The 27,513-nt window shown below is 37.9% G+C and overlaps 1 protein-coding gene across 1 annotated transcript in view; it reads right to left on the bottom strand.

Moving 5' to 3' along the window:
* PKHD1L1 (PKHD1 like 1) overlaps positions 1-27,513 on the bottom strand; it is a 120,010-nt gene that overhangs the window by 11,875 nt on the left and 80,622 nt on the right. The window contains 21 exon segments of the mRNA XM_075214430.1: positions 32-264; positions 3,529-3,694; positions 3,881-3,997; positions 5,372-5,483; positions 5,874-5,996; positions 6,085-6,233; positions 7,078-7,168; positions 7,616-7,737; positions 9,460-9,586; positions 10,170-10,273; positions 11,040-11,213; positions 13,234-13,363; positions 15,117-15,235; positions 15,417-15,546; positions 15,771-15,925; positions 17,322-17,422; positions 18,979-19,150; positions 21,809-21,968; positions 24,104-24,255; positions 25,386-25,577; positions 26,142-27,171. Coding sequence (XP_075070531.1) covers positions 32-264; positions 3,529-3,694; positions 3,881-3,997; positions 5,372-5,483; positions 5,874-5,996; positions 6,085-6,233; positions 7,078-7,168; positions 7,616-7,737; positions 9,460-9,586; positions 10,170-10,273; positions 11,040-11,213; positions 13,234-13,363; positions 15,117-15,235; positions 15,417-15,546; positions 15,771-15,925; positions 17,322-17,422; positions 18,979-19,150; positions 21,809-21,968; positions 24,104-24,255; positions 25,386-25,577; positions 26,142-27,171 — 3,859 coding nt within the window.

Here is a 27,513-nt window from a genome sequence, read left to right as displayed (position 1 = left end):
AGTGTCCTGTAAAGGTTCTGGAAGTGTTTACCTTTGTACGGAGCCACCTCTGAAACAGGGATGCGGCTTCCATTTAAGCGGGTCAGCATCACTTTTGGAATGCGATAGTCTCCGATGCCATCTCTTGGGTCTCCGTTCCACTGATATTCTGACTGCGGTACTACAGCACCAATTGTTCCCAGGAAGGAACCATCAAGATCTTTCAACAGTGACTTCCTTTTAGCATCACAAACCATGTCTACACAGTCAGACGGATTTGCTTTGCTGTGTTTAAAAGTAAAAAATAATAATAAGGTTTGTGATACCTAGAACATGGTCATAATTCTAAAAAAAATACATTTTCCGCTCAACATGTGAATTTGGGTATAAGAAATAAACACTCACACCTTCTCCCTTCCTAAATATGGAATTAAGGTACATTCATGGCCAAAAGTTTTGAGAATGACACAAATATTATTTTTCACAAAGTCTACTGCCTCAGTTTTTTTGATGGTAATTTGCATATACTCCAGAATGTCATGAAAATTGATCAGATGAATTGCAATTAATTTCAAAGTCTCTTTTTGCCATGACAATGAACTTTATCCCAAAAACAACATTTCCACTGCATTTCAGCCATGACACAAAAGGACCAGCTGACATCAGGTCAGCAATTCTATCGTTAACACAGTTGAGAAAGTTGATGAGGACAAAGCTGGAGATCACTCTGTCATGCTGATTGAGTTAGAAGAACTGACTGGAAGCTTTAAAAGGAGGGAGGTGCTTGAAATCATTGTTCTTCCTCTGTTACCTGGAAGGAAACACGTGTAGTCATCACTGCTTTGCACAAGAAGGGCTTCACAGGCAAAGATATTGCTGCTAGTAAGATTGCACCTAAATCAACCATTTATCGGATCATCAAGAACTTCAAGGAGAGAGGTTCAATAGTTGTGAAGAAGGCTTCAGGGCACCCAAGAACGTCCAGCAAGCGTCAGGACCGTCTCCTAAAGTTGATTCAGCTGCGGGATCGGGGCACCACTAGTGCAGAGCTTGCTCGGGAATGGCAGTAAGCAGTTGTGAGTGCATCTCCATGCACAGTGAGGTGAAGACTTTTGGAGGATGGCCTGGTGTCAAGAAGGCCAGCAAAGAAGCCATTTCGTTCCAGGAAAAACATGAGGGACAGACTGATATTCTGCAAAACGTACAGGGATTAGACTGCTGAGGACTTGGGAAAAGTCATCTCTGATTAATCCCCTTTCAGATTGTTTGGGACATCTGGAAAAATACTTGTCTGGAGAAGGAAAGGTGAGCGCTAGCATCAGTCATGTGTCATGCCAACAATAAAGCATCCTGAGACCATTCAAGAGTGGGGTTGCTTCTCAGCCAAGGGATTTGGTTCACTCACAATTTTGCCTAAGAACACAGCCATGAATAAAGAATGGTACCAAAACATCCCCCAAAGGAAACTTCTCCCAACCATCCAAGAACAGTTTGGTGACGAACAATGCATTTTCCAGCATGATGGAGCACCTTGAAATAAGGCAAAAGTTATAACTAAGTGGCTCGGGGATCAAAACATCGAAATTTTGGGTCCATGGCCAGGAAACTCCCCAGACCTTAATCCCATTGAGAACTTGTGGTCAATCCTCAAGAGGCGGGTGGACAAACAAAAACCCACAAATTCTAACTAACTCCAAGCATTGAAGTTGACCGATAGTATGCATGGGTGAACTGCAGAGGTCTTCAAAAAGAAGGGTCAACACTGCAAATATTGACTCTTTGAATAAACTTAATGTAATTTTCAATAAAAGCCTTTGACACTTATGAAATGCTTGTAATTTTACTTCAGTATACCATAGCAACATCTGACAAAAAGGTCTAAAAACAGGGAAGCAGGAAACTATGTGAAAACCAATTCTTGTGTCATTCTCAAAAGTTTTTACCATGACTGTACATGGTAAGAAACTAACTATGTAAATGAAAGATTACGCCAACAGAATCACATCTTTGTTCATGATTCTTATAGCTATTGACTCACAGAATCAGCTATTGCATCAAATGTTCATTGTCTATAGGAACATTGGGCCTGAGTCATTAAGGAAAGTAAGGTAAAAAAGTTACAATGCAAGGGGTGCAAATTAATTTATTACTTTGCACATAAGTTAAGTACTGGCTGTATTTTCATGCAGAAGACAAATACTTGATAGCCTTAGGTTTACACTGAAATTTAAGGTTGATCTAGGACATGCCCTATCCCAAATATAAATCTGCCATCACATTTTAAATCTACCTCCCCCTCCAATGCAACATGGTTTTGCCCAAGTGCAAAGTTACTCCTTTTTTATGCTTTGCTCTCCTTAATGGCCCATTATATCTACAGACAAATCTATGCAAAAGAACCTACAATTTTTACTAGTATTCGTACACCTTCCATTAACAAATGTTATCTATTTATAATACAAAAGTGTGGATGATATATGTATAAACTGCTGTAAATAATATCAGTACAAATAGTGAGCTCTGATGTCATTGTTTATTATAAGTGAGTTCTCTCAGAATCACTTTAGTGTTCAATAGTAAAACGTGTGTTTTATAGGGCATAGTGCAGCCTCTGCTATAAATTATTGTAGAAGTCACCTCCGACTTCTGTGACCTGTATAAAAGAGCTTTGCTTACATAGTAATTGTGTTTTAAATAGTATGCATAAGTTCTGTATTAAAACCATAAGCATGCTATAGAATAAGGTTTTTTTGCCCAGATCTCAGATCTCATCCTTATACCTATAATGGGATACATTTTCACATTCCAGTTGATCAATGAAATAAAAATTTTCAAAACATACAAAAGTGACACCTGTAACAAAAAGAGCCCCAATGTCCCCTGACATCGTCTTTAATTTAAGCCATAATGCTAAATTGAGCAATATATCAGAAGAAAGACTAAAGAGTTTAATTGAAAGAAAAGAGTGGTCGTTTAGTGGAAGTAGGTCAGACTAGGCGGGTTCGATTTTTTTTTTTTTTTACTGTTTTCACTATGTACATTTTCTTCACCCTCCACCAACCCTCAAAAATAGCACCAGATTAATTTTATATTTTAAAAATGGGTGTACGTCTTGAAATACTCTTTTAGACAAGAACACACACTTGTACATCTAAAGACACAGGGCCTGATTCATTAGTGATCTTATCTTGTGCAAAATTTGCCTATTTTAAGAAGAAAGGAGATAAGAGTGAAGTTAAGATGGATTTTCATCTTTACTTAAGAAATTCTTCACTTACACAGTAGATTTTGCTTCTTATCTCCATTTTCTGGGCATGCACAGAGTGGATTTGCTTAAGATAAGCGAAAAACGTCAGATAAGATCACTAATAAATCAGGCCCACAGTGTGGATCTGCAATTTTTGTGGTTTGCAAATGACCCTTAACGATTTTCAAAATATACAATTATGAACTGTAGGACATGAATTAAAAACGAAATTGATGGTCTAATTTGATTGTTAGTGCCACTTATAGCGAGCTTGGAAGAAATGTTTCAGTAGAGTGACTTACGACACATCAGGGCGATGCATAAACACTTTCTGGTCTTCAGAACTCTCCAAGATGTTTATTCTGGAGACCTCGATTGGGTGCTGCAAGTCTTCATTTTCTGGGTTTGTCATGAACATCACATTGGCCTCTCCAGAACACACATTCCTGTATCTCACAAATGTTGTATCTTGAATTTAAAACAACAATTACAACATTTTGGTGCAGGCATGTGGTATGATGTAGAAAGGGAAGACTGCAGTAAAATACGCATGACAAGTCAATAAAATAAAGAGGTCAACTGATAGAAAAAGCAAAACAATACATGTTTTGATAGTTGTAAACACAAATACATTGGGATTTTATGAAAAGTTACCTTCCACAGTCATTAGGCCACTGATTGCGTTATAGCTCATTATTCCTGCATGCGGGTGTCCTGGTGCCAAATTATGGGCAGAAGCAAATGTTGGCCAACAGATGCCACTTCTACCGCCTGTTAGATAAAATAAATATAAAGTGATATAAAAGTTTTTCTGACTCATTATAAGCATAACTTCACTTTGGGGACCCAATGCTAAGTTATTATATTAACAACAGCTTCCTAGTTTTTGCCCAATGTGAATGTGTAGTTGAAGGCATTCCCACTTTTTTTTCAAGCCTTATTTAAACCTTTTAAATCCAGTACTGCCAGTGCAAGACTATATCGAACATATATTTTATTTGGGGTGTCTGTAGGGCTGCTGTAAATGAACAATTAAACAAAAATATTAGCTGTTAAAATATAATGATGTATTTTTCTCTAGCATTTCAGAAGCTGGTTCACTTGTGCTACCAAGTAATTATGACAATATAAATGAAACTCTGCTTGAGATAAATTATACCCCTTTCACACTGCCTAAAAGACCCGGGGCGGATCTAGGAACATTTTCTACCCCGGGCGATTTAGGGTTGGCGATTTAGGCCCCGCCCCCTTTCTGACTTCTACGTTTGCCGGCGGTCTGCACACTATGTGCAGGTCTGCTCGGCAGTGACAGTGTGCTGCCCCGCTGCTCTGATTGTGTTTTAAACACAATCAGAGCAGCCGGACAGCACACTGTCACTGCTGAACGGACCTGCACAGTGTGCAGCCGTCGGCAGCAAGCCCCTGCTAGGGGGGGCGATCACCCCGATCGCCCCCCCTGGATCCGCCACTGGTCTAGACTTGGTGTAAAAGGGGTCACCTGCATCTACCCAGGTCGTATGACCCGGGAATTGAACCCGGGTCTATTGGAGGGTTATTCCTGGGTCCGACCCGGATAGACTGCAGTTTGTACAGTGAGACCCGAGTTTTTCAACCCATGTCTCACCGACAACAATTGAAAAGTTTAAGACAAAAGAAAGAAAAAAACATCACAAGAGGAGCCAATCAGAGCTCGTCTTGTGATGTTGCCAGGGAGACCCTGGGTGGCAATCTGAAAGGGGTATAACTAACCTGGAATGACTGGTGCGCTGAACTGAACTATATCTGACCGGCAGCCTGTGCAATAGATTAATGTTCAAAAGTGTTTCTTACATATTCTTGGTTGGAGACAGAGACAGCTCACTTCTTGAAACAGTGAAATATGTTAATTATGGAGGTTAACTAAAAGCAGGTAAAATTAAGACTTTCTCCAGTCATCTAGAACCTGTGTCATTTAAGTGCATCAATAATTACCCGGAGAGTAGTTGTGCTTGGTTTGGATAGTCTACAAACTAATGACTGAAGTGAGAGACGTTAAACAATACTATGTGTGGTTTGCAGAAGTTTTTAATCCTTTTAGGCGAGGACTACATGAATGAAAATGAGCTTTTCCCTCTTTCCCTATAGTACAGGAAATCCAGGTATTACCAGTCAGAGGTCTGGAACTGCGATCTATGGCAGACAGTAGAAGGTTGGCATCGCTGACTGTTAAGACATCACCGCAATCGAAGTCTGGACTGCTTCCAACAAGCACAGATTTCTGAACACAGGTAGAACATTAGTGTTTAAAATTACAGTAAATGCTACTAAAACACATGTTATTCAGAAAAGATCTGATTTTTAAGTAAATTCTGCCACCCAGCACTGATATTATATTTTAACACAATACGAACAGAGCAATTCTGCTTTATTTCCAGGTTAGTTGTTATTTGTTACGTGTTAGTGGTGACCATAGAATGAACCAGTTATAAAATAAAACTATTATGTGTCAGCAATATAGTACAGTTAATTACCTGTAATTGGACATACAAAGAGGAAGATTTAAAGAGTGTGTAATTAATATATACGTTTATTTTAGTTTCATCTAATTCGAATTTCAGGCAATTAAATTAATACAAAACAATTGCCAATTAATTCTCCAGTTTCTTACCGAGATTTGAACGGTTTTGTTCGAAATTTGGTGGGAGGTGGCTGCAGGGGTGTATATAATAGGCAGTATTCCCATCCCGTTATCTGCAAGGAACACATCAGAGATCTGCACCGAGGAGATGATCTACAAAATCAAAAACGCGTGGGTTTTAGATTTTAGAATATTACAGAAAAAAGGCACATCCACTTTGTAATATATTTTTAAAAATTACCTGGATATAAATGCCGTAATCCCAGCATTTCCATACATTAAATCCTTGTATCTGAGAACAACCGTCAAGGCCATCTTGATTCATATAGATCCCATATAACCCACCGTGCGCCTCATTGTTGAACCATTGCGGATTGGGATTAGTGATACCTGTAACACCAAAACAGTAGTTTGTTTTCATCTGTATATCTGATATATTTTGTTACAATGCATATACATTGGGGGGTTCTTCTAGATAAGACACATGTTCCTACATTTGTCTGATTCACATAAATTCACTACAGTGATGAGCATGCAACAGAGCAGGCCCAGATTAAATAGTTTTATGACTCTACTCAGGGGAGGGCTGGTATATTTTAGCCTGGGGGTTAAAATATTTCCTCTCACGTTTACACGTTCTCCCAAGACTCGACTCAGGAGCCTTTTAGAAACATTTTAAAGGAAATAAATACAGGTTGCCCAGTGACTGGCCCGGGGGGCAAATGCCCCCCTGACCCCCCAGCCCAGCCTGCCCGTGACTCTACTGGTAACCCAGATTTTTTTATACTATGTCACATTCAGGGCTCATTCACAAATTTCAGCTGTTACTATGATTTTCAGTAGTTAACTAATGCCCCAAAAAACAAATTAAATATAGAATGAATGGCTTCTTAAACTATTATTAAATTATTGTGAGAATGCAGCACAACCTATTTCTCAAGCTTTAACATCACTACTAGAACAATAGATTGTACTGTAATAGAGCAATGCATTAAAAGAGCATGGAAAAAAAATGGGAAAACCAAAATCTCAGTACTAAAATACATGTTAGTTTTCATGGGTTATACCATCTTTTTGTGTGAACAAGTCTCAAGGATGTTGCTTTTAAATTATAAAACGATGCTCCCATTAAATAAAAAAAGTACATACTCAAATTATTTACAGCTGCTGTGGAAATACTGTGGACAACAATAATTATGGGCTGAATTTTGTATTTCATTGACTAATTTCACACCTGTACAAGGTTCTCCGTTGATGCGATATCCAGCTCTTTCAAAGCCAGCAACCACATTATTCTGCAGTACGATGTCTGTGCCTTCATTGATCTAGAAATACAAGTAGTAAAACTGTATGAATTTGTTCATAAGGTGCTGCTTTACTTTGAAGTCATCTGTAATATCATCATCATCATCATCATCAATTTATATAGCGCCAGCAAATTCCATAGCGCTTTACAATTGGGAACAAACATTAATAAAACAATATTGGGTAATACATATATACAGAGAGGTAAGAGGGCCCTGCTCGCAAGCTTACAATCTATGGGACAATGGGAGTTTGAAACACAAGGACATGTGCTACATCATATTGCACACTGGACCAGCAAGAATGCAAAGGTAAAATTACTGAGTGGGCTGTGTGTGTAGCAATGTTGGTCAGATATAGGAATTTAATGGTAGAAACTATACATGTATCTGAACATTATTATTTCTGTTTGGACTTGTCCCCCAAGGAACACATTTAAAGACTAGTTAATAACGTAAAAGGCCAACCTTTATTCCAGCATGCCACAGGGTATTCGTTTTTTCAGCTCTTCCTTGGTAGTTACCAGGCCAAACCGCAAGGGCGACAAGATTTCCTCTTACGTTTACACGTTCTCCCAATACTCGGATTCCTGCCAATAACATATTATTCTCTTTCTTCAATATTTCACAAATTAACAATAATAAAAAAGACAAACCATAGATAGCAGATTTGAGAGTATAATTTGGCATGGCCTCGCCTGCACCCAAATAGACTATGACATAAAAGAAACCTGGGGGAACCTAAAGTCGACTCACATTAAGTTATGTGATTGTTTCTGTCTCTTCCAATCAAAGTGTAAGCGTAAGTTCTAAGAATCTCAATTTATATGTAGTATGGGAGTCTGGAATAAACCTTGGTAAGGTGTGTGGGAAATCTGTAATTTAAATAAATTGTACTGCTGATGCTTTACTGTTTGTGGCCATACCATCCTTTAAATTCTTATTTTATAGATTTATTTAATTAATCTAATTTATTAGATTATTTCTTGTATACACAACCTATTTTACCCATTTTAGGTGAAGATGAAATTTGTCAGCATTCTTATCATGTATTTAAGGATTTATATGGCTGTTTTTATACTGTACGTATGCTATGTATCTCCTTAGGATACATTGTTGAGATTGTCTATATTAAAATCTAAGCTTGCCTCTGCTCTTGAAAATTTAAACATCTATAATATAAAAGCCTAGCGGCGTGTGTTAGTCTGTGTGTGGAAAAAAAACAAACAAGCTGCAGCGCCACCTGCTGGGCGGAGTTATACACTGACCTACTAAATTCTTAGCATTATCTAATATATAAAAGAAAAAGCCTAGCGGCGTGTGTTAGTTAGTGTGTGTGTGTGGAAAAAAATATTTTCTCAGAAAGGGCTCATCCAATTGACCTGAAATTTGGTATACTGACATTATTTGACAAAAAAATTAGAATAGTGAATAGTGAGGGCTCAAACTCATTTTCGTGAGGTAATTTTACCTTAACTTGTGTATATATATATATACATTAAAGCAACCTACTAAACATTGTATTCTGTATGTCCAAACATAGATAATTTGTACAGGTATAATTGTAGGTGATATTAAACATTGCCATGGTTGTTTCCAAAATTCCGTAGAATGTTAAAGCTTAGTTATAACTAATTTTTTTAACGAGTGAGCAAACCAAGTTCCTTGGGACTCCACACATGATAACGGAACACGTAACGTATATGAACAATACTTAATGTGGTAGTTACAGATCACTGAACCTTAGATCAGCTCTGGGATAACTCCCTGATAATAATTATCACAAATTTAAAGCAGTTAAATATTTGTCAAGGTAGTTGGAAATTACAGAGTAGTCATCATACCAAGGGCAAAGTTGTTCTGAAGATAATAATAATAATAATAATAATAATAATAATAATAATAATAATAATAATATTAACCATGGTCTGGCCATAGTACAGTTGTTGTTACAGACCATTAAAACATACACCCGTTCATGATGTGCCTGGCCAGCATGGAATAGTAAATGACTCGTGGGCTGGCAATTGACCAAATATATAGCTCTGGATACTTATGAACAAAGTCAGTGAAATTGGTGGAAGTGATTTATACATTACTAAGGTTCCACAAGGTTCTACAACATTCCGTCATTCTAGAACTGACCTACACAGCACTGTTTTATATCTTATGGCAATGATATCTCTCTCAAATTTACAAGTTTTTTGCTCCTATGCAAGGCAGATCCTACAAAGAAGTTTGTCAATCTATGGGTGAGCTCAATAGACGACAGACAATTAATAAAACGTTTGCCAACATTGCATATGGTTTACCTTCTCCTACAGTGAAGTGAATAATATTGTCATCAACGTCTAGGCCATTTGTGTAAAAAACGCCAATTGCTGGAGAAAATCCATTGTGGAAGGCGCATCCCTTAACATAAGATTCATTTGAAGATACCTTAAAAAAGACATATAATATTTTTGTCAAACTGTTCAATTAATAATATTAAGGTTTCCATGTGACATAATGTTTTTTTCATTCTATAAAATACCATGACTTGCTACCAGTTGGGTACCAAGTATAATGAAACTATCAATGTCTTTTCCCACTGATCATCCTAACCCAGGTACAACAAATTTCCTGGGTAAAAGCCTGAATTTGGACCACATAGGATCTGTCCCTAACAATGTGGCCTCCTAGACCTGTAGAAAGTGTTTACCATAGTTCACATTCCTTGGGGTTATAACTTCAGCACAAACCTTAGGCGATGAACTCACACAGTCTATGCAGCAGGGTATTCAATGACTGAATGATGACCTAAAAACAAGTCAACCATGAATTAACTCTCTGCTTGGGCTATGAGTTTTTTTTTTTTTTTAATGTCAACAGGAGACTACTGAATCTATATAGAATATGCTGCAATGGTTGCACATTTTACCATAACACACCCTTTAGAAACAGACAAACAAATATGTTGGCATCCAATTTTGTAGACAGTAAGGACCATTACCTATTGACAGACAAGGTAAAGAAGACATACCTCTCCAAGGTTGAGGAAAGCCAAAGAATACCGTGGGTCTGTGGGATCGGTGTAACCTAGCTGACCAGAGTGGTAGAATTCGACATTCTCAATTCTTGCACTGCCTTCAAAAACATAATAATTAAATTGTAATATAATCCAAAGAAAAGTTGAAATAAGAAGCAGTAATGAGAGACATGTGTAGGGTTGATACCATGGTCTTCGTTGCATTCTATTTTCAATCTCGTTCATTCATTCAATTAAAGAAAGTAATATCTAAATGACAATTTATGATATAAATAATGTTGTACTGTGAATTTTGGAATTGTTCTATGCAACCCGAGAAAACTGTTATAAATTAAAAAGCAATCTAATATTATGAAGGAAAGTGTTTGTCTTTAAAATGTAGACATTTTCTAGACACAAGTCAATTTGTGGGATGAACGAAAATTCATGACAATTCAACCTCTGAATTTCATAGGAACCAGCAAGGCTTCTATTTTTGCAGGAAATGGGCGCAACTGACAGGGTAACTCGACTCAAAATGATTTAGCTCTATAAAAGAATTACTCTACATACAACAACTTAATGAAATAACTTCAGATACTTGAAATGAGAATTCTGCCTCAATCGCTTCTTTAAGAAAGAAAAAACATTGTTGCATCAAACTATTCAAATGTATCTGTCAAATGGCAGCAACAGTGTGTTCCCCAGTTTCCAACAGGAAATTTCAGACAGTCTTTGTCATAGGATAATAATAATAACAGTGATTATAATTGGGCAAAATTTGATTTGAGTGGAGATGCCCTTTAAATGGCAAGTTTAAAACTGTGGGGCGCAAATATTTCAGAAGTACCCTGTTTTATTTTATGGATTAAACATTCGCCGTACCTCGATATTCCATACTGTTGGCTGAAAACGTGCTGACAAGAACCCGGGCACCAAAGGATTCACTGTACCACCCAGGGTAATCTTGGCCAATGATCTTAATGTTTCTACTAAGCAGAGCGACATCGGCTGCTAGAGTGTAGTTCAGGGATGTGTTCGGTATTTGATAGGTGTTAGCTGGAAGGAAATATACATTTTAAGACTGGAGACAGATTTAAAACTAAATACATATTTTTATTATTTTAAACTCATAATATATAGGGCTAATAAAATGACCTTACATTTTTTCTTAATACTGTCATTGCTATTCCATGCAATTCTATCTCATATTATTGTAGCTTTAGAATATGGATTGCTAGGATTGGCTGACATGTTACCAGGAAACTGTGTATATTTCTTAATATGTAATTTCAGATTCTTTCTATTGTTGTTTTTTTATATTAACTTAATCTTTCAACGGGCTAAATTTAAAAGGTGTTTAGTAAAATGTATTTTAAGGCCAATATATAATAGAATAAATATGATAGAATATACAGTAATAAAAAAATGCACATTTAGACATATACTTAAATTTATAAAACAGTACATAATAGTAGTTTAAATATTAGCCCAAATAACATTGGAATCTTGACATTAATTAGTGTATCTGTCTGTCTCTATCATGAGGCAAGTTGAGTACCCCACCCCAGTGGGGGAGGATCTGGTGGGCGGGAATGGTCTAACTCGAATTGTAAGAAAATTTGCTGTATCTCTCTGTTCAACATGTTTTTCCTAACATCATATATGTTTACTGCTTAAATAGTTGTTACAAATTGTCTTTAAGGCTTTCACAAATGCCGCTGAATTTGCCAGCTCTTACTACATCTATCCACTTTATTTAACTTTTAGTTTCACTCACTTTGCTAAAAGCTGTTTTATGTCTTAGTGAATACTTTGTTATTTAGATTAGTGGCATTTCCTGCTAGTTTCATTTCCGTGTCACTTCAAAGTGCACATGTAGAAGACCTAGTCACTACTTAAGGAGGATCCAAATTATTATTAACTACATGTAACAGTACTTCTTGGAAAATAAAATAAGTAAATTATAGATACTCCTCCTATTTCTATGTGCTTTATCGACTAACTCAACTGTTGTACATTTATGGGATATGTTCTTACACTGGGTGATGTCAAATGGGTGGGTGGAGCCTGTTCCTTAATCACATTCAGGGAAAAAGTCAGATTAAAGAGGACCTATCAGTAGGTCCTAAGGTATGAGTTTTTATGTTGCAGTACTGCATAGTGTTTTGTGCACTAAATTGAAGCAAAACTGGTTTACTCTCCATTCACCTGGGAGAGAGTATTTAATTTAGCATGCTATGCTCTCTCATGGTCCAAGCTTCCTCTAACCCTCACTGCAGGAAGTCAGGCCAGGAGCGAGCATAGTGAAGTCCTGAAAGCTTGACTTGGTAAATCAGGCTTGGAGAGTAGAGAGCTTGATTCCAGGGGGTAAGTGTATCAAGATGAGAGTTTCTGGTGGGTTTGAAAAATGGAGATGTTGCCTATAGCAACCAATCAGATTCTAGCTGTCATTTTGTAGAATGTACTAAACAAATGATATCTAGACTCTGATTGGTTGCTACTGGCATCATCTCCACTTTTCAAACCCATCGGAAACTTACAGCTTGATTAATTTACCACCAGGCCGGCGTTCGCTATATCTCACAGATTTTCTGACTGAAGGAAGGATGCCTAGGATAGAGTACAGCACATAAAGAGCACTTTGAATAAAAAGCTCTCTCAGAGGACCCAATGACAGGTGCTCTTTAAGCATCTGGGGCCTGATTCATTAAGGATCTTAACTTAAGAAACTTCTTATTCAAGTCTCCTTGCACATACGTTAAATACTGACTGTTTTTTCATGTAGCACACAAATATCAACTTTAAATTTCAGTGTACAAATAAGCTATCAAGTATTTGTGTGCTACATGAAAAAACAGTCAGTATTTAACTTATGTGCAAAACAGAATACTAATTTGCACCCCTTGCATTGTAACATGGTTTTGTCCAGGAGACTTAAATAAGAAGTTTCTTAAGTTAAGATCCTTAATGAATCAGGCCCCTGCTTTGTAACCTTAAAATGCTTGAAAAAACATTAATAAACTTTATTGAATCGCGCAGAGTATGCATCTTTCGAAACCAACATTGCAGCACTTACCAGAGTGGGTAAAGCTGAGAGATACATTTAAAGTGAGGTTTCTCTGGTCGGGTGAAACAGCGATAATTCTTCTGGTTTCTGTCTGCCAAGCACTGTAACTGCTGGTGGTGATTAAAATATCCTCTCCCACCTTATAAATAAAGATTTGTCATTCTTAGAATAAAAAACTATTTTCTTCAAAATACTTATGGGTAATATGTCATGTTTTCAGGATATCCCTATGACAGGTTTGTTAATATAATTATTTGAGTCAACTCATAGAAGGAAATACTTAATACAAAAGAGAGACAATCAAACAGAAGTTTGAGAAACTCTAAATTCTTTAATGTTAAACTCACGTAGACAAAGTTGAAGCCTAATTAGATATATCCTCTGATGATGATTCTAAGAGATTTATAACTCAGCAAATGTATTATTCTGACATTATCCATTTTCTGTGAATAGATGTAAACCTGTCAAAATAAACTATATAGAAGTATTGATAGGAGCGCCAGTATGTCAGACAATTTTAATGGTTAATATAAACAGCACATAACATGTATCAATAAAATACACTCATTTAGAGTACATATTGTATATAGAAAAAAAAATATATTAAAACAACAATATTGTAGAGAAAGAAACCAGATTACAGCTACCTGCTGATATTAGTATTTGAGTATATGGCTAAATATTTGAACATCCATGTATAGCAAAACGGAGGTACCGGTAATCGCTCTCAAATAATGTATTTAACAGATTCCAGTATATACGTGGATAGTATAGGATTCCTAGAAAAATTGTGTGGATAAAAAGAATGGTTGTTTGGTTATCCTGTAGATGTAATATAAAGTCCACTTTCAAATCTTAGATCTATTTATCCATTAATATTTGGATACAGCTAGGATAGGAAACTGGTAACTATTTAATGGATAAATACATCTGAGATTTGAAAGTGGACTTTATATTACATCTACAGGATAACCAAACAACCATTCTTTTTATTCACACAATTTTTCTAGGAATCATATACTATCCACGTATACACTGGAATCTGTTAAGTACATTATTTGAGAGCGATTACCGGTACCTCAGTTTTGCTATACATGGATGTTCAAATATTTAGCCATATACTCAAATACTAATATCAGCAGGTAGCTGTAATCTGGTTTCTTTCTCTACAATATTGTGGTTTTAATATATTTTTTATTATTTTATTTCTATATACAATATGTACTCTAGATGAGTGTATTTTATTGATACATGTTATGTGCTGTTTATATTATCCATTAAAATTGTCTGACATACTGGCGCTCCTATCAATACTTCTATATATTCTTTGGAGACATTTCAGTAGTATGTCATTTTGGGAGCAGCCAGTATGAGTCAGTAATAGGCAGTAAGAATTATGGGCCTGATTCATTAAGGATCTTAACTTGAGAAACTTCTTATTTCAGTCTCCTGGACAAAACCATGTTACAATGCAAGGGGTGCAAATTAGTATTTAGTTTTGCACATAAGTTAAATACTGACTGTTTTTTCATGTAGCACACAAATATCAACTTTAAATTTCAGTGTACAAATAAGCTATCAAGTATTTGTGCGCTACATGAAAAAACAGTCAGTATTTAACTTATGTGCAAAACAGAATACTAGTTTGCACCCCTTGCATTGTAACATGGTTTTGTCCAGAGGACTAAAATAAGAAGTTTCTGAAGTTAAGATCCTTAATAAATCAGGACCTATATGATTATTTGGATCATAACTGACTGTATCATATTGTATAGCGCACTATTTTTTTCCCATTTACAAAATAAACTAAACTTGCTGTGACTTGTAACCCTTGACCTGTTGGGAGGAGCTACATGTTGCCTACTAGTGATCTAAACACCACTATTTCTTACCTTCCAGTCTACAGGCTCCGCTACACTGACGTATTGTGATCCAACCAGCGCCGTCTCCGCCAGCTTGGTTTTATATACTGAACGAGGAAGTCCGTGTAGATCAAGCTCCCCAAAGACCCCTAAAAATATAAGATGAATAAAAACTTCTGAGAAACTTTACTTTGAAAGTCCCTTTTTCTTCCCAGCAGCAAATGACATACATTCAATTACTTCTATCAGTGTTAGCTGTTTGTAAACAAAAATCAGATTGTAAGAGATTAATTGGGTAGAGAAGTATTATTACGAGACTTCTGTACTTACCTATAACCTTTGAACCCTGGTTTGGTCCATTTGGCAGAGGTAATTCTGGGGTTAAATGATTTCCTCTTAGTATAATACGTAGCTCTCCCTGGAATGGGTCATTCTCTGTACCTCCGATTAATCGTCCACCCTACGCAAAGCCCAAAGTACAAGAAAAGTTGGAATTGACTCAGATACAGTATAGGAATCGTAACATGTTTAATATAATGAAACAAAGATACTTTGTCATGCAAGTAAGGTAAGCAGTAGAGTAATCTGTAACAAATATATAGTTGAGGCATCTAGTTGAATAGAGTTACACCTGTTTTCCTGAATTGAATTGTAGCTCTAGTACGACACTGTTGAGTTACTCACCTGTATGGAGATGTATGTAGCATTGAGAACAGTTGTAGTGAAGGTGGCAGCACCTTGAGCTGTTGAGTTGCCTGTGAGGTTTCTCAACTCTAAGACACCATAAATAGTCAGTTTTTGCAGAGAAGGGATTTCTACGTCAGCTACAACCCACTTGCCTACAATATCCAAAGGAAAGAGGTTTAGAGAATGAGGAAAGCGTTTATCATTGTATATTATCTTATTTCCCAACATATCACATAGCTCCCAACCTTTGAAATGCCTGAGGGACACAAAATTTGTTATGAAAAATAAATGTTTTCACATAATTTGTAGTCCGAAGTTTGTAATCTTATTTCAAGCATAACAATTACAGATATACTATTCCAGCCCAAATATATACTACTTCTACTGCTTTTTGCTAACCTCCCTAAACTTCTGAACAAATGATTCAGACAGATCTATAGGCTATCTGCTTAATAGCAAGCTCTTGGAACAGCCAGCACCCTCCGACCATAGTTACGCTCAAAAGAAATTTTGGTATGTCTATGATAAGGAGCCTATGGCTGGCACATTGAGTAACTCATCTGCCTCTTTCTATAACTTCTGGACTACCTGGGCTCAATCTAATGGCAAATCCGCAATACTCTTCTAGTTCTAGCCCGTACTCAACCTAAGCTTATAACTTTGTATTGTTGTTGCCCGAGAGTAAACCCGCTCCACCCTTTCTCCATCTTTCTTTCCCATCCCTCTTACCTTTAACCCCTTTTCATTTTCCCCTAATTTAATAAAAAAAGCATCAAAATGATTTAATTTGCTTTATATGCTTATTGTACATTTGCATTTATTTGTAATAATAACCAGTTGCACCTTGATTGTATGTATTGTCTTCATTGGATGTTTATCTGTTACTTGTTTGTATTTATTTGATGCTGTTAATAAAATGTTATTTAAAAAAGAATGACACTGGGACCGGTGGAAACTTGGATCTAAATGTTCTGTCTTAATATTATTAAGGAAATATTTCTTCTCCCTGAATATCAGTTTTGCATATATTAATATTATTACTTTCACCTTACATCACAGTATTATGAGCTCCCCATCTCCCTTATACTTCACCTATAAACTGTATTAAGTCTCAGATGCAGTTTCTGAACCCTCCTTTTCCGTAATACTTCATCTAACTATAAGTGCATTAAAATAAGAGCTCCTTCCTTGTAGCAAGGGTTTTACCACTTCATTGTGTTAGCATGAGTCCTTCCTTTTACCTACATTATACATCATTTCTTCTGCTACATCATAACATTATCCTCTCACCACTAACCTCAGTAACAGAGTTAGGTCGCTCAGTTGCCTGAAGCCTGGGCTGATTAGTTACTAGCTCTGCGGATACACTAATAATACAACTATTATTATCAAAGCTAAATCAGGGTAGCAAGAACTGAAGAATTTATCCACCAACTGTGGCTAAAACATCATTGTGTAAAATAAAATTGTATTGTGTTCTGTTATAAAGGTGACAATTTAAATTAAGAAATTGGTAAAAAAAAAAAAAAAAAACATAAAATGTATTACCTGGAGGGATCACAACATTTGATCCTTCTGTGGGGACAGTATTATTGTTTTCAACTGATGATTCCCAGAAGGTACGATTAGACCAAAGATTAGACCAAAGACTGGAGAAAATAAAGAATGTTTTTAGTAGCTACAAAAATTAGACTGTATAATCCTTAATAGCTGTTTTACATATGGCATTATTTTGGTCACAATCTCTGTCATTGTGAAATGGTTTCAAAATGATGATTTATTTTAGTATTTTACCAACAGTTGTTTGCGAGGTAGTTTTATGTAGACTATATATATCTCCTGAGCTGCTCCCCACTCATGGAATTCCCTCCCACGCTCAATCACATTTTCCAGCAGCCCTCAAATCTTTATACGCTCATTGAAAACCCATCTCTTTTTTAGAGGTGATCGATAACGCTATTCTCACTAATGCACCCTCACAACTGTCCCAATCTCCACTCAGAGCCACATTTGCTCCTCTTGTTTCAGATGTGCCCTCTTCCATTTAAAATGTAAGCTCTCTAATGAGCAGGGTCCTCCATACCCTTTGTTTTCATGTCTGCGTTTATTTTGTCTACCTTGTATGTCCCTGTTTTATGTATGTATTGTTTTCCCTACTGTACGGCGCTGCGGAGCACTGTGGCAACTTACAAATCTACAATAATAATAGTAATAATATACTATTTAATCAGAGAATGGCCATGCCCTTTATTGTACCTTTTAGCATGTTTGACATATAATATACCTGGTTCTACACTGCACTAATCTTAAATGAAGCAGGTGTTAGCAAGTATGGGGCCTTGCTTAGTCAATGTACAATGGTAATCATTTTACATATCTGACACTACTATAGAAAAGCTATTCAGTAAAACAAAATTATTAAGCTGCAATTTCTTCTGCATGGCTTAATTACCAGGGGCCTGATTCGTTAAGGAAAGTTAAAGTAAAAAAAAATTGAGTAAGTAGTCTCCTGGATAAAGCCATGTTACAATGCAAGGGGTGCAAATTAGTTTTCTATTTTGTACCTAAGTTAAATACTGTCAGTGTTTTCATGTAGCACACAAATATCAACTTTAAATTTCAGTGCACAAATAAGCTAACAAGTATTTGTGTGCTACATGCAAAAACTGACAGTATTTAACTTATGTGCAAAGTAGAAAACTAATTTGCACCCCTTGCATTGTAACATGGTTTTGTCCAGGAGACTACTTACTCAATTTTTTTACTTAACTTTCCTTAATGAATCAGGCCCCAGGCATCTTACCAAAGGCATGAACGTAGGGTTCGTCTTCATTCTGCCCACCCATATGTACTTAAGAAACATGCTCCACCCACCTGGCCTGGATTTGCGGACAGGGCACACAGGGCTGAGTCTGGGGCAACAAAAAAAAATGCAGGGACAGCTACCTACCTCTTGTTCCATCAAATTGTTACATGTTTCATTTCCATTTTAAATTACTGGTAGAATATATTCGTTTTTGTTAAACAAATTATATGTATGTGGAAAAGTCAGGACTATGGAGATCTACAGTAGTTGGAAGTGAATGGAAAGTAATCAAAAGTGGCCCAGGGGGCAAAGAAAAGATTAAATCCATGCATAGTAGATGACTACCACTTTCAAGCCATTTGACTTTACTGTGTATACTGTATGCACTGTATACATTACTGTGATACATACTCATGGAGTGATGGGCTAAGTGTTGCTTTAGTTGGTGGCGGAGGAGGGATGCAGCCCTTGAAGTAACACTGGTAGACTACCAGGTTCACATTGGTGTTTGACATAGTTGTATCCAGCATTCCAGCCACGGAACGTCTCCGGAGTTTGCGTTTTCCAGACACTACAGTGATAAAACGGTTTATGTAAACGGAAATCAATCTATATGGTGGCTATTTTCAGAGAGTAAATACAACTTAGGCTGATTGCTTCAAATATATAATTTCAGCAGAGATTGTCTTCATATTGGCACAAAGAGATGAAAAAAAAAAGAAAGTCACTGAATGTAGAACTCGTGTAGAAAGTAAAGCATTACTTTATTGTTGGATTATACCGACTCTCCCAACTAACAGATCGGTAGGTAGCAGGTCCAGTTGGCTCCATGGACCAGTTATATCTACAGAAATTTATACTCAGACTCCAGACTGGAGACCTGGGACATTATAGCACTGCGGGCATTGGCAGGGGTGAGTGTGGAAGGGGGTGGGGGGCATGATAGTTTAGTGTGGCGCACTGGTGAGTATAATAATAATAATAATAATAATAAAAAATAGCAGGTGTCTCTTATTTAGGCAATGTTGATAATGATCAGGTCTCCCTGACTGATGATTGACCTATTTTCTTCAGTCCTGAATGCAGGATATTGACTTGTTCATACTGTAATACAGAAGAGTTTTATACTAGGGCGATTTTCTGATCTGAAAGGTTCCAGATCACATTCTGAAGGACCACACTCAAGAAAATGCTTAATAACTCAACGATAAGCAGCAAAACACACATACCAAATAATTCTAGTGATATAAGGGTTAACTACTCATTGGACAGCAAAACAGACAAGGTTCATGTAGCATTGGGTAAGGGCTTTTACCTTGTGTCCAATTTCATACATTATTGTTGGCGCACAGGTCGGCAGTGAATTTCCATTGATGGTGGCATTACGACATTCTGCCTTTTTGTGAATGAGAAGCCCGTGACTTTTTTCTAAGTCCTACCATATAAGTTTAGCCTGATTTGCTGTCTAGTGACTAAGTAAATCTTACACCACCACAAATGTTCAGAGCTGTCCTGCTCGTTTATCACTGAGATCTGAAGCTCTACAGTATATTAGACATAGATTAGTTACTAATACAGTAGCAAGAGCAGGTTTTTGACACATGGATTCAAGCTTCACCATCTCTATAATACTTATATGCAAATACGAAACACACAGGGCCTGATTTATCAAGGCACGTATGCTTAACGTTAGTAGCCGCGACGATCGTGGTCCCCGCCGCGACTCTCTGCTTGCTCCTGCTGGTGTCCCGGCCGTCGCTATGACGTCCGGGACGTCACTTCCAGCTCCCTCGTCCCAGTTGCCTGTGCAACAACCGGGAAGCTCGAGGTTCCCTGACATTTTTACAGTTGCTGCCGATTGCAAACACATGTTATAGCATGCATTTAAGTCTGTCATCATCACTGATCAGAACTAAGACTAGCCCTGTAGCTGGAGCAAGAGATACAGCAGAAAAACAAGTACTTTTGAGGTGCTGCGTGTGCTTGAGCTTGGCACGCCTTTACTGTACATTGACTACGACCAAACGCCCACATCCCTGCTCCATTCCCTCCCTGAAATCGTAGCCTGTTTTAAGAGTCCTTTGCATTTGAAGATGAATTGAGCGTTGCTGCGTTCTGTGGCGCATTGTCTCGTTCTGGGCATGCGCCCAGAGCCAACAATATATATACATCCTGATCTAGAAAAACATTCAAAGCACACACCCCTACAAAGAAGATCCAAAGCAGATGCTTGTGCAGGTCAGTAACTCAGGTCTATGGGGGATTATGGGTCTCAATGATCCCTGTTCTTGTCTTTGTAAAAATAAAAAGTTTAAAAGTTTGAGGAACTTGTGAGAACTGAATACATCTGAGATCGTGGGAAAGATCTTTCGTCCGAAGCACAAAATAATTCCTGCAGACTAGGTAAAGGGCCTTTTGGTAACTAAATAGCTGGTAATAGTGAACAATAGCATTATCCTACAGGCATGGAAATATTTACATTTGTGAATTTTACAGGATGCTCTTTCATATTAAATAAAATTGTATTGTAGATTTAGTAGCCCTCTATACACGACTTTTGGGGATGTCCAAAATTAGTTCTCAGTTTGTCAATCTGGCATCACCTCCTGAGCACCCCCTTACCACCACCCCTGTATTTAATCTCTGGGAATATTGTATAGTGTTTGAGGCTAACACATGGCCTTTTTTAGGTGATTAAAACCATGGTGCCTGATTCATTAAGGAACTGAGGCCAAAGATTTCTTACTCAAGTCTCCTGGACAAAACCATGTTACAATGCAAGGGGTGCAAATTAGTTTTCTATTTTGCACATAAGTTAAATACTGTCTGTTTTTTCATGTAGCACACAAATATGAACTTTAAATTTCAGTGTGCAAATAAGCTATCAAGTATTTGTGTGCTACATGAAAAAACATACATTATATAACCTATGTGCAAAATAGAAAACTATTTTGCACCCCTTGCATTTTAACATGGTTTAGTCCAAGGAGACTTAAATAAGAAATGTCTTGCCTAAGTTTCTTAATGAATCAGGCCCCATATTCTGTATTTCCACAATCTACAGCAAATTAATCTCTCAGCCCCCACCCTTCCATCCAGGGTGAAAACCATTTCATAATTATAAATTTTGGGACACAACAACTGGAGAGCTACAAGTTGCCAACATCTGCCCTATAGTAACTTCATACTGGTTAATAGTTTCCTCAGAACAGCACACAAGTGTACCCACCTAGATAGGTTAGAGTAGTCGTGTTGTCATTGAAATACCAGTCTCCGTTGCTATTATTGTTCCAGCTCAGTTCCTGCACGGATTCATTGCGCACGTCAACTATTTGAAACATGTCTGGTCGCTGAGTGAAGTTGTGGGACATGATCACGTAATCCTCACTCTGCAAACAAAAGAAAAAAACATTTACATTATTAAGTTAATAAAAATTACAGATGCAATTGGTAGGGACAAACATGTTAAACTATAAATTACTAAAGTGTAATTTATCTGGATTCTGCTCTGTTTATTTGCTCAGAACTAGGTTGCCTTCATGGAATCTTATTGTCCATAATCTAGTCATAAGCTATCTGTTAGCCAAACCTGTCTTCTCTAATCAATCAGGTAGAACGGGAGTGTGCAGAAAATACAGTTCTGAATGGACTGGTTGTCCTTTCATTTCAATAAAGAACTTCACTTACTATACTTACACTAAGCGGGAGATGGAATATGTCATGAAGTTTTCAGTAAACATTTACAATTACAAAACACTTGTGACTTAGGTAAAATGAAGAACTAAAGAAGTCATGGCCACTAAAAGGTTTATACAACCAGTTTATAACCAAAACACATTATCTCATATTTAAAGTTGTGTACCAGTGTAAACACTTTAGATCTTCTTTACGCCCTTGTTTTGCGCGAATCCGGTTGCACTCCTACGCCGCTTTCGGGAGATGCCGTACAATCTAGGGAAGCACTAAAATCTCAGATCTTTCTTTACTACAAGTGGCACTATTGTGGGTTTGAAGATTTGTTTTAGTGAAAATGAATATAGAAATTAGAGATGCTCAGGCTCGGTTCCTCGAGAACCGAACACACCCGAACTTAGGGGATGCCAGAGGCTTGGTACTGCCGCGCGCCCTTGGAATTGAAAACGAGGCAAAACATCATTGTGATATCGTCGAATCTCGGATCTCGCAAGTTTTGTATTCCTTTTAAAGATCCAACATCACGGAGGGTGGGAGGGAGGGCAGACCCCCATTTATCTTTTCTGCCACTGCTGTGTGCCAATGTGTCCTAGGTGCTAGGAACTGCCATATGTTTGTGTCATTGCTCTGTCGCTTACCATCCAGCCAGGTCGCTGCAGTATTTGTTTGAAAGTGTATGATAATAATATTGTGATCTGTGAGGTGGTCAAAATTGACTGCAAATGACTTGAAATTAGTGTTATTGAGGCTAATAATAATGTAGGAACAAAAAAAATAAAAAATTATGTGATTTTAGCATATTTTAGGATTGTTTTTCTAAAAAATTCAAAACCAAAACCAAAACCAAAACACGAAGCTAATTCAGATCCAAAACCAGTTCACAGGGGTCAGTGAGCATCTCTAATAGAAATGCGCTTCTCCACCTTCTGCAACTTGAATTCTCAAAATGTGTCTCCACTGGTTCAGAGCTGGAGCCAAAATCAAGTCCTTTAGTGGAGTCAAAATGGCCATGCACCCCTCCACACCCCTAATATGCATTTTAATATTCACACTCAGCATAATGAAATGTAATGTTTTCACAACGAGGTGCGCCAGTGTGCCTTCTCTACTCTGCAATGCCCTCACTAGTTGGCCAGCGCTGACTTCTACTTCTCTGCAAACACTGAAAACGTGCTCTGTAATCCCATGAGTTTTGGTCTAGATGCAAGAAGTAAATGTTATCATAAAACTGGACAGCATAGATGTCGAAATGAGTATATAACAGCCAGAAGAGGCCATATGATTATATACAATTTCACTATAATGCCCATACCATTATATACAAGTCCAGCAGGGTGCAGACATAAAAATAAAGCTTACTTAAAGCTCCTGTGGTTCATTGGTGCTGGGATTAAGATGATGCAAGGATTCTGACAGTGCAGCTAAATAAATCAGAGATGCGGCTCTATCTCCCGAGCTGGCCGCCCCAGCACCAATTCAATGGACGATAAAAAAAGAGACTTCTCATCCGCTCTTTATTTGCCTACCTAAAGCATTGCCAAGCTAACCAGAGCAGTAGTGAGAACCATGCCACTGGTTTGATATAAGATCGGGCTCAATCCAAATCCATGGAAAATGTCTACATTCAGCCAGAACAGCAGACTTTGTGCAGATATAGCTACATCCCAATATTTTACACAAAAAACCTACAACTAGTTCCGCGTATTGCCTTACTGGCTTTATAATACAATGTATTAACACATCAAGTCATTTTTTGGGGGGACAAAGGGGCTACATGCACAATAAAGATTTGCAGAACAAGTTCAGCTCATCTACTGATTTATGAAATTACCTTAAAGCCATAGAAAGCAGAGGTGTATGAGATGTTTGTGATGAAATCAACATTTTGGAAATACCAGTTGAAAGACTCTGCGTTAGGCAGCAAGGCCATCCATCCAGGTCTGTGAGTCAAGCGTTTTGGTAGGAAGGGTATTACACTGGCGCCTAAAATGAAAATAACCTCATCATTAGTGAGAGTAGAGTAGAGAATAGGAGGTTTCATCTTAAGCAGTTGAAAGGGTTCTTTGCAGTTAGTGCAGTGAGGAATTTACTGCAAAGAGCTGTTAATACAGTAGGGGTTTTCAAAATTATTAGCTTGTTTATTTGGTTTGCATTGAAAAACTGTTGCTTTAGGGACACTCTAATTCCATTGGTTGCTCTAAATGTAAACAGTATAATACCTGTCACAATCATCAGAAGAAGTGACACCTAGGTGTGGACATAATAAAAGCCCTGTCATACAGAACGTAAGCAGCGCGTTCATCAAAGCTTGCCTGCAGCATAGCGTACAATGTACTTAATGAGCATTCCCACAGAACGTCATTGTATTTTATCCAGAATCCAAGACTTCTCCCGAGCTGCCCCCCTGCACTGGAATGACCTCCTACGCTCCATCCGTCTCTCTCCTAGTCTGTGCTCCTTCAAACGGGCACTCAAAACTTACCAGTTCCTGAAAGCCTACCAAACATTCACTTAACCCCTCATCTACTTTGCTTGTTCTCTCCTCTCTCCCCTGGTCCCTTTTTCTCCCTTGCATCACTGCCTCCCATTCGTGCCTGTTTTGTCCACCCTCCCTTAGGATGTAAGCTCGTATGAGCAGGGCCCCTCTCCCCTCCTGTCTCCATACCTACTCTTCTGCTCCGCCTTTACTCCATATGTCTGCCCGGAGTTTCTGAAGCATTGGTACTTTGTGTTTATTGTTCTGTACTGTTTCACCCTGTATGGTCTACTGTTTGTATTATGTAAGGCGCTGCGGATACCTTGTGGCGCCTAACAAATAAATGATAATAATAAATAATAATAATAATTGTGCATTAATACTTTAGAACGCTGCAGGCAACATCAAAATTGACACAAAATAATGCAAAATAGGTGTGCACAGTTTTATTTGCTTATATAATTTTTTTGGACCGCCAGTGTCAAAGATTTTAATTGGCTTTGAAAACGGTTGTTAAACACATGCAATTAAAGCAGATTTTTATGAGGTCTAACAAGGTAAAACTTTAGTTTACCAGAATTATTTTCTTTGATCTTTTATCTCCACCCTAATAAAATAAACAAAATGATTAGCTTACCAAAAGAATTTGAAATAATGGCATTTTGTCCCAGCAGAGATGACGGCGTTGGGTTGTTAAAGGCTAGCCGGTGGAAGCTGACAGTGGCATTACAGACATATCCCGGGAAGCCAGCGCTCCAATCACTGCCCTGGCTACACTGCGAGGAATCAAGTAGCCCACTTTTCGGTACCACTTTAGCTCCAATCTTCCCTGCAACAAAAATAAGAATTTTACTGCTGAGCATTCAGAAGAATTTTAAAATACATCTTTAAATAAAATGTAATTGGTTTCCAAAAACTTTGACAGTGCTGTACACCCAATGAACATAAAAAATGACTAATAAACCGAAATAAATACTGCACATCCTGCACTAATTAATAACTGAAGCAAACATGAAGAAATGGCTTCAGATTGAGTTTTCATTTTACATGGATAATTCATCTTGTATCATACAAACAAAACAAGCACTCAGGGAATTATCTTGAACGCGAGAGCTTTAAAGTATTAAAAGTACAAATACAAATACTATGCATCATATAGTAATAGAACAGGGTTTACTAACATCTCCTTATTGCTGGTTAACAAGTGACACCGTGTAGGCACCTGTTTCCTAACGGGTTAGTATTTGATAATATTGTAATTGAAAAATGGTTAATTTACAAAGTGTGTGATCTGGGTGGGTGGGTATTGGGTGGGTGGGCATCTGGTGGGGGGGCATCCCCTGGGTGGGTGGGCATCCCCTTTAAGGTACCCATTTATTTAAAATCATTTTACCTGTTAGGGTGCCATCCGAATCAATTAAAACAACTTCATGCTCCCATCTGAATCCTGCCTTATTAGGTGAATTGAAGAATTGTATGCCGTTAAATTTTGCACTCCAGCCTCCACACCTGTCCGCACAGAGCCCGACAATTGACGTAACCGCAATTGCTGCGCAGTTCGGTCGGTCAAAATTCATGAACTTTACGGATGAAACTGTTAGTCCTTCATCGAATGGTAACGTGATGCCCCGGGCAGTACAATAACTGGAGCCAAGTCCTAGTTCGTCCACATGTCCAACTATGATGGCATTTTTAAGCACTGCTCCATTGGTCTCTCCCCACCCACCAACGTAACTTGAAATTACCCTTTTGGTTTCTATCCCCGAATCCTCATTATTGATCATGGAGAAATTATGGAATTGAAGAGCTCCGCCGTTCACCCATTCTGCCCCCTTCTGGCAATTCCATGTGGTCAGAGATCTGAAAATAGCTGGGGATGGCGTAGAAGAACTGCAAGATCCAGTGACCATGGGAAAGTAATCTTCAAAAATCCAAATGCCAAACCATCCCTGGGAGTGAACAGTGTTATTGTAGAATTCACCCAGCGGAACTCGTTTCTGGCAAATGTTTGGGTCGTAGGAAGGTCCATCTGGGTTATCGTGCATCCTGTACCAAAAGCCAAAGTGCGTGCCTCCAGCGGCGGCATTGTGCCTAATTGTGTTGTTGGGATTGGTCACCCAAAAGGCTGCTGGGGTAACGTCATCGTTGAGTAGACTGGTACTTTGCTGAACAAATACAGCTAAGTTGTACTGAAGGATATTTCCATGCTCGATGCCGTCTTCAATGAAGAACGCCCCTCCCATGATGTCATAGATGACGTTGTTTTCGACAAGCAGGTGGTGAGTGTTATGGATGGTCACTGCTCTGTTGTAGGTCTGGTGAATGCCGCAACCCCGTACGTACGACTTATACTGGACATCGCCCAATAAATGCCAGTGAATTGGATAGCGGCCTAATCTGAAAGCTTGCCCTGCATGGAAGACCTAGAAGAGAACATGTGAGCTGTATGTCAGATCTTTCATAAACAGGTTTGTGTGAACACAAGAATTCAATTTTTAATTAAAATATATTTTTATTACAGATGTTTGCCTATATTTTTCCGCTATCAACTTACTCAGTCTTCTGTCTGACTTGAAAATCACTTTAAATGGCCACTAGACCTATATAGTTCCCATACCTTGAGAGACCTTGAGCTGTTTTTTTGGTTTTGCATTTACAGTCTCTGGGTAGTTGTGTTTAAACTATGGTTCTCGGTTATCAGCCTTAATCCACAAAAGAAGGCTAAATGGCTGACTGCCGGTGTGTATTTCAATAGGATTACTGAC

Source organism: Mixophyes fleayi, chromosome 5 (assembly GCF_038048845.1).
Source record: "Mixophyes fleayi isolate aMixFle1 chromosome 5, aMixFle1.hap1, whole genome shotgun sequence".
In the NCBI taxonomy this organism is placed as follows: Eukaryota; Metazoa; Chordata; class Amphibia; order Anura; family Limnodynastidae; genus Mixophyes; species Mixophyes fleayi.
This window is presented reverse-complemented; position numbering and strand designations above follow the sequence as displayed.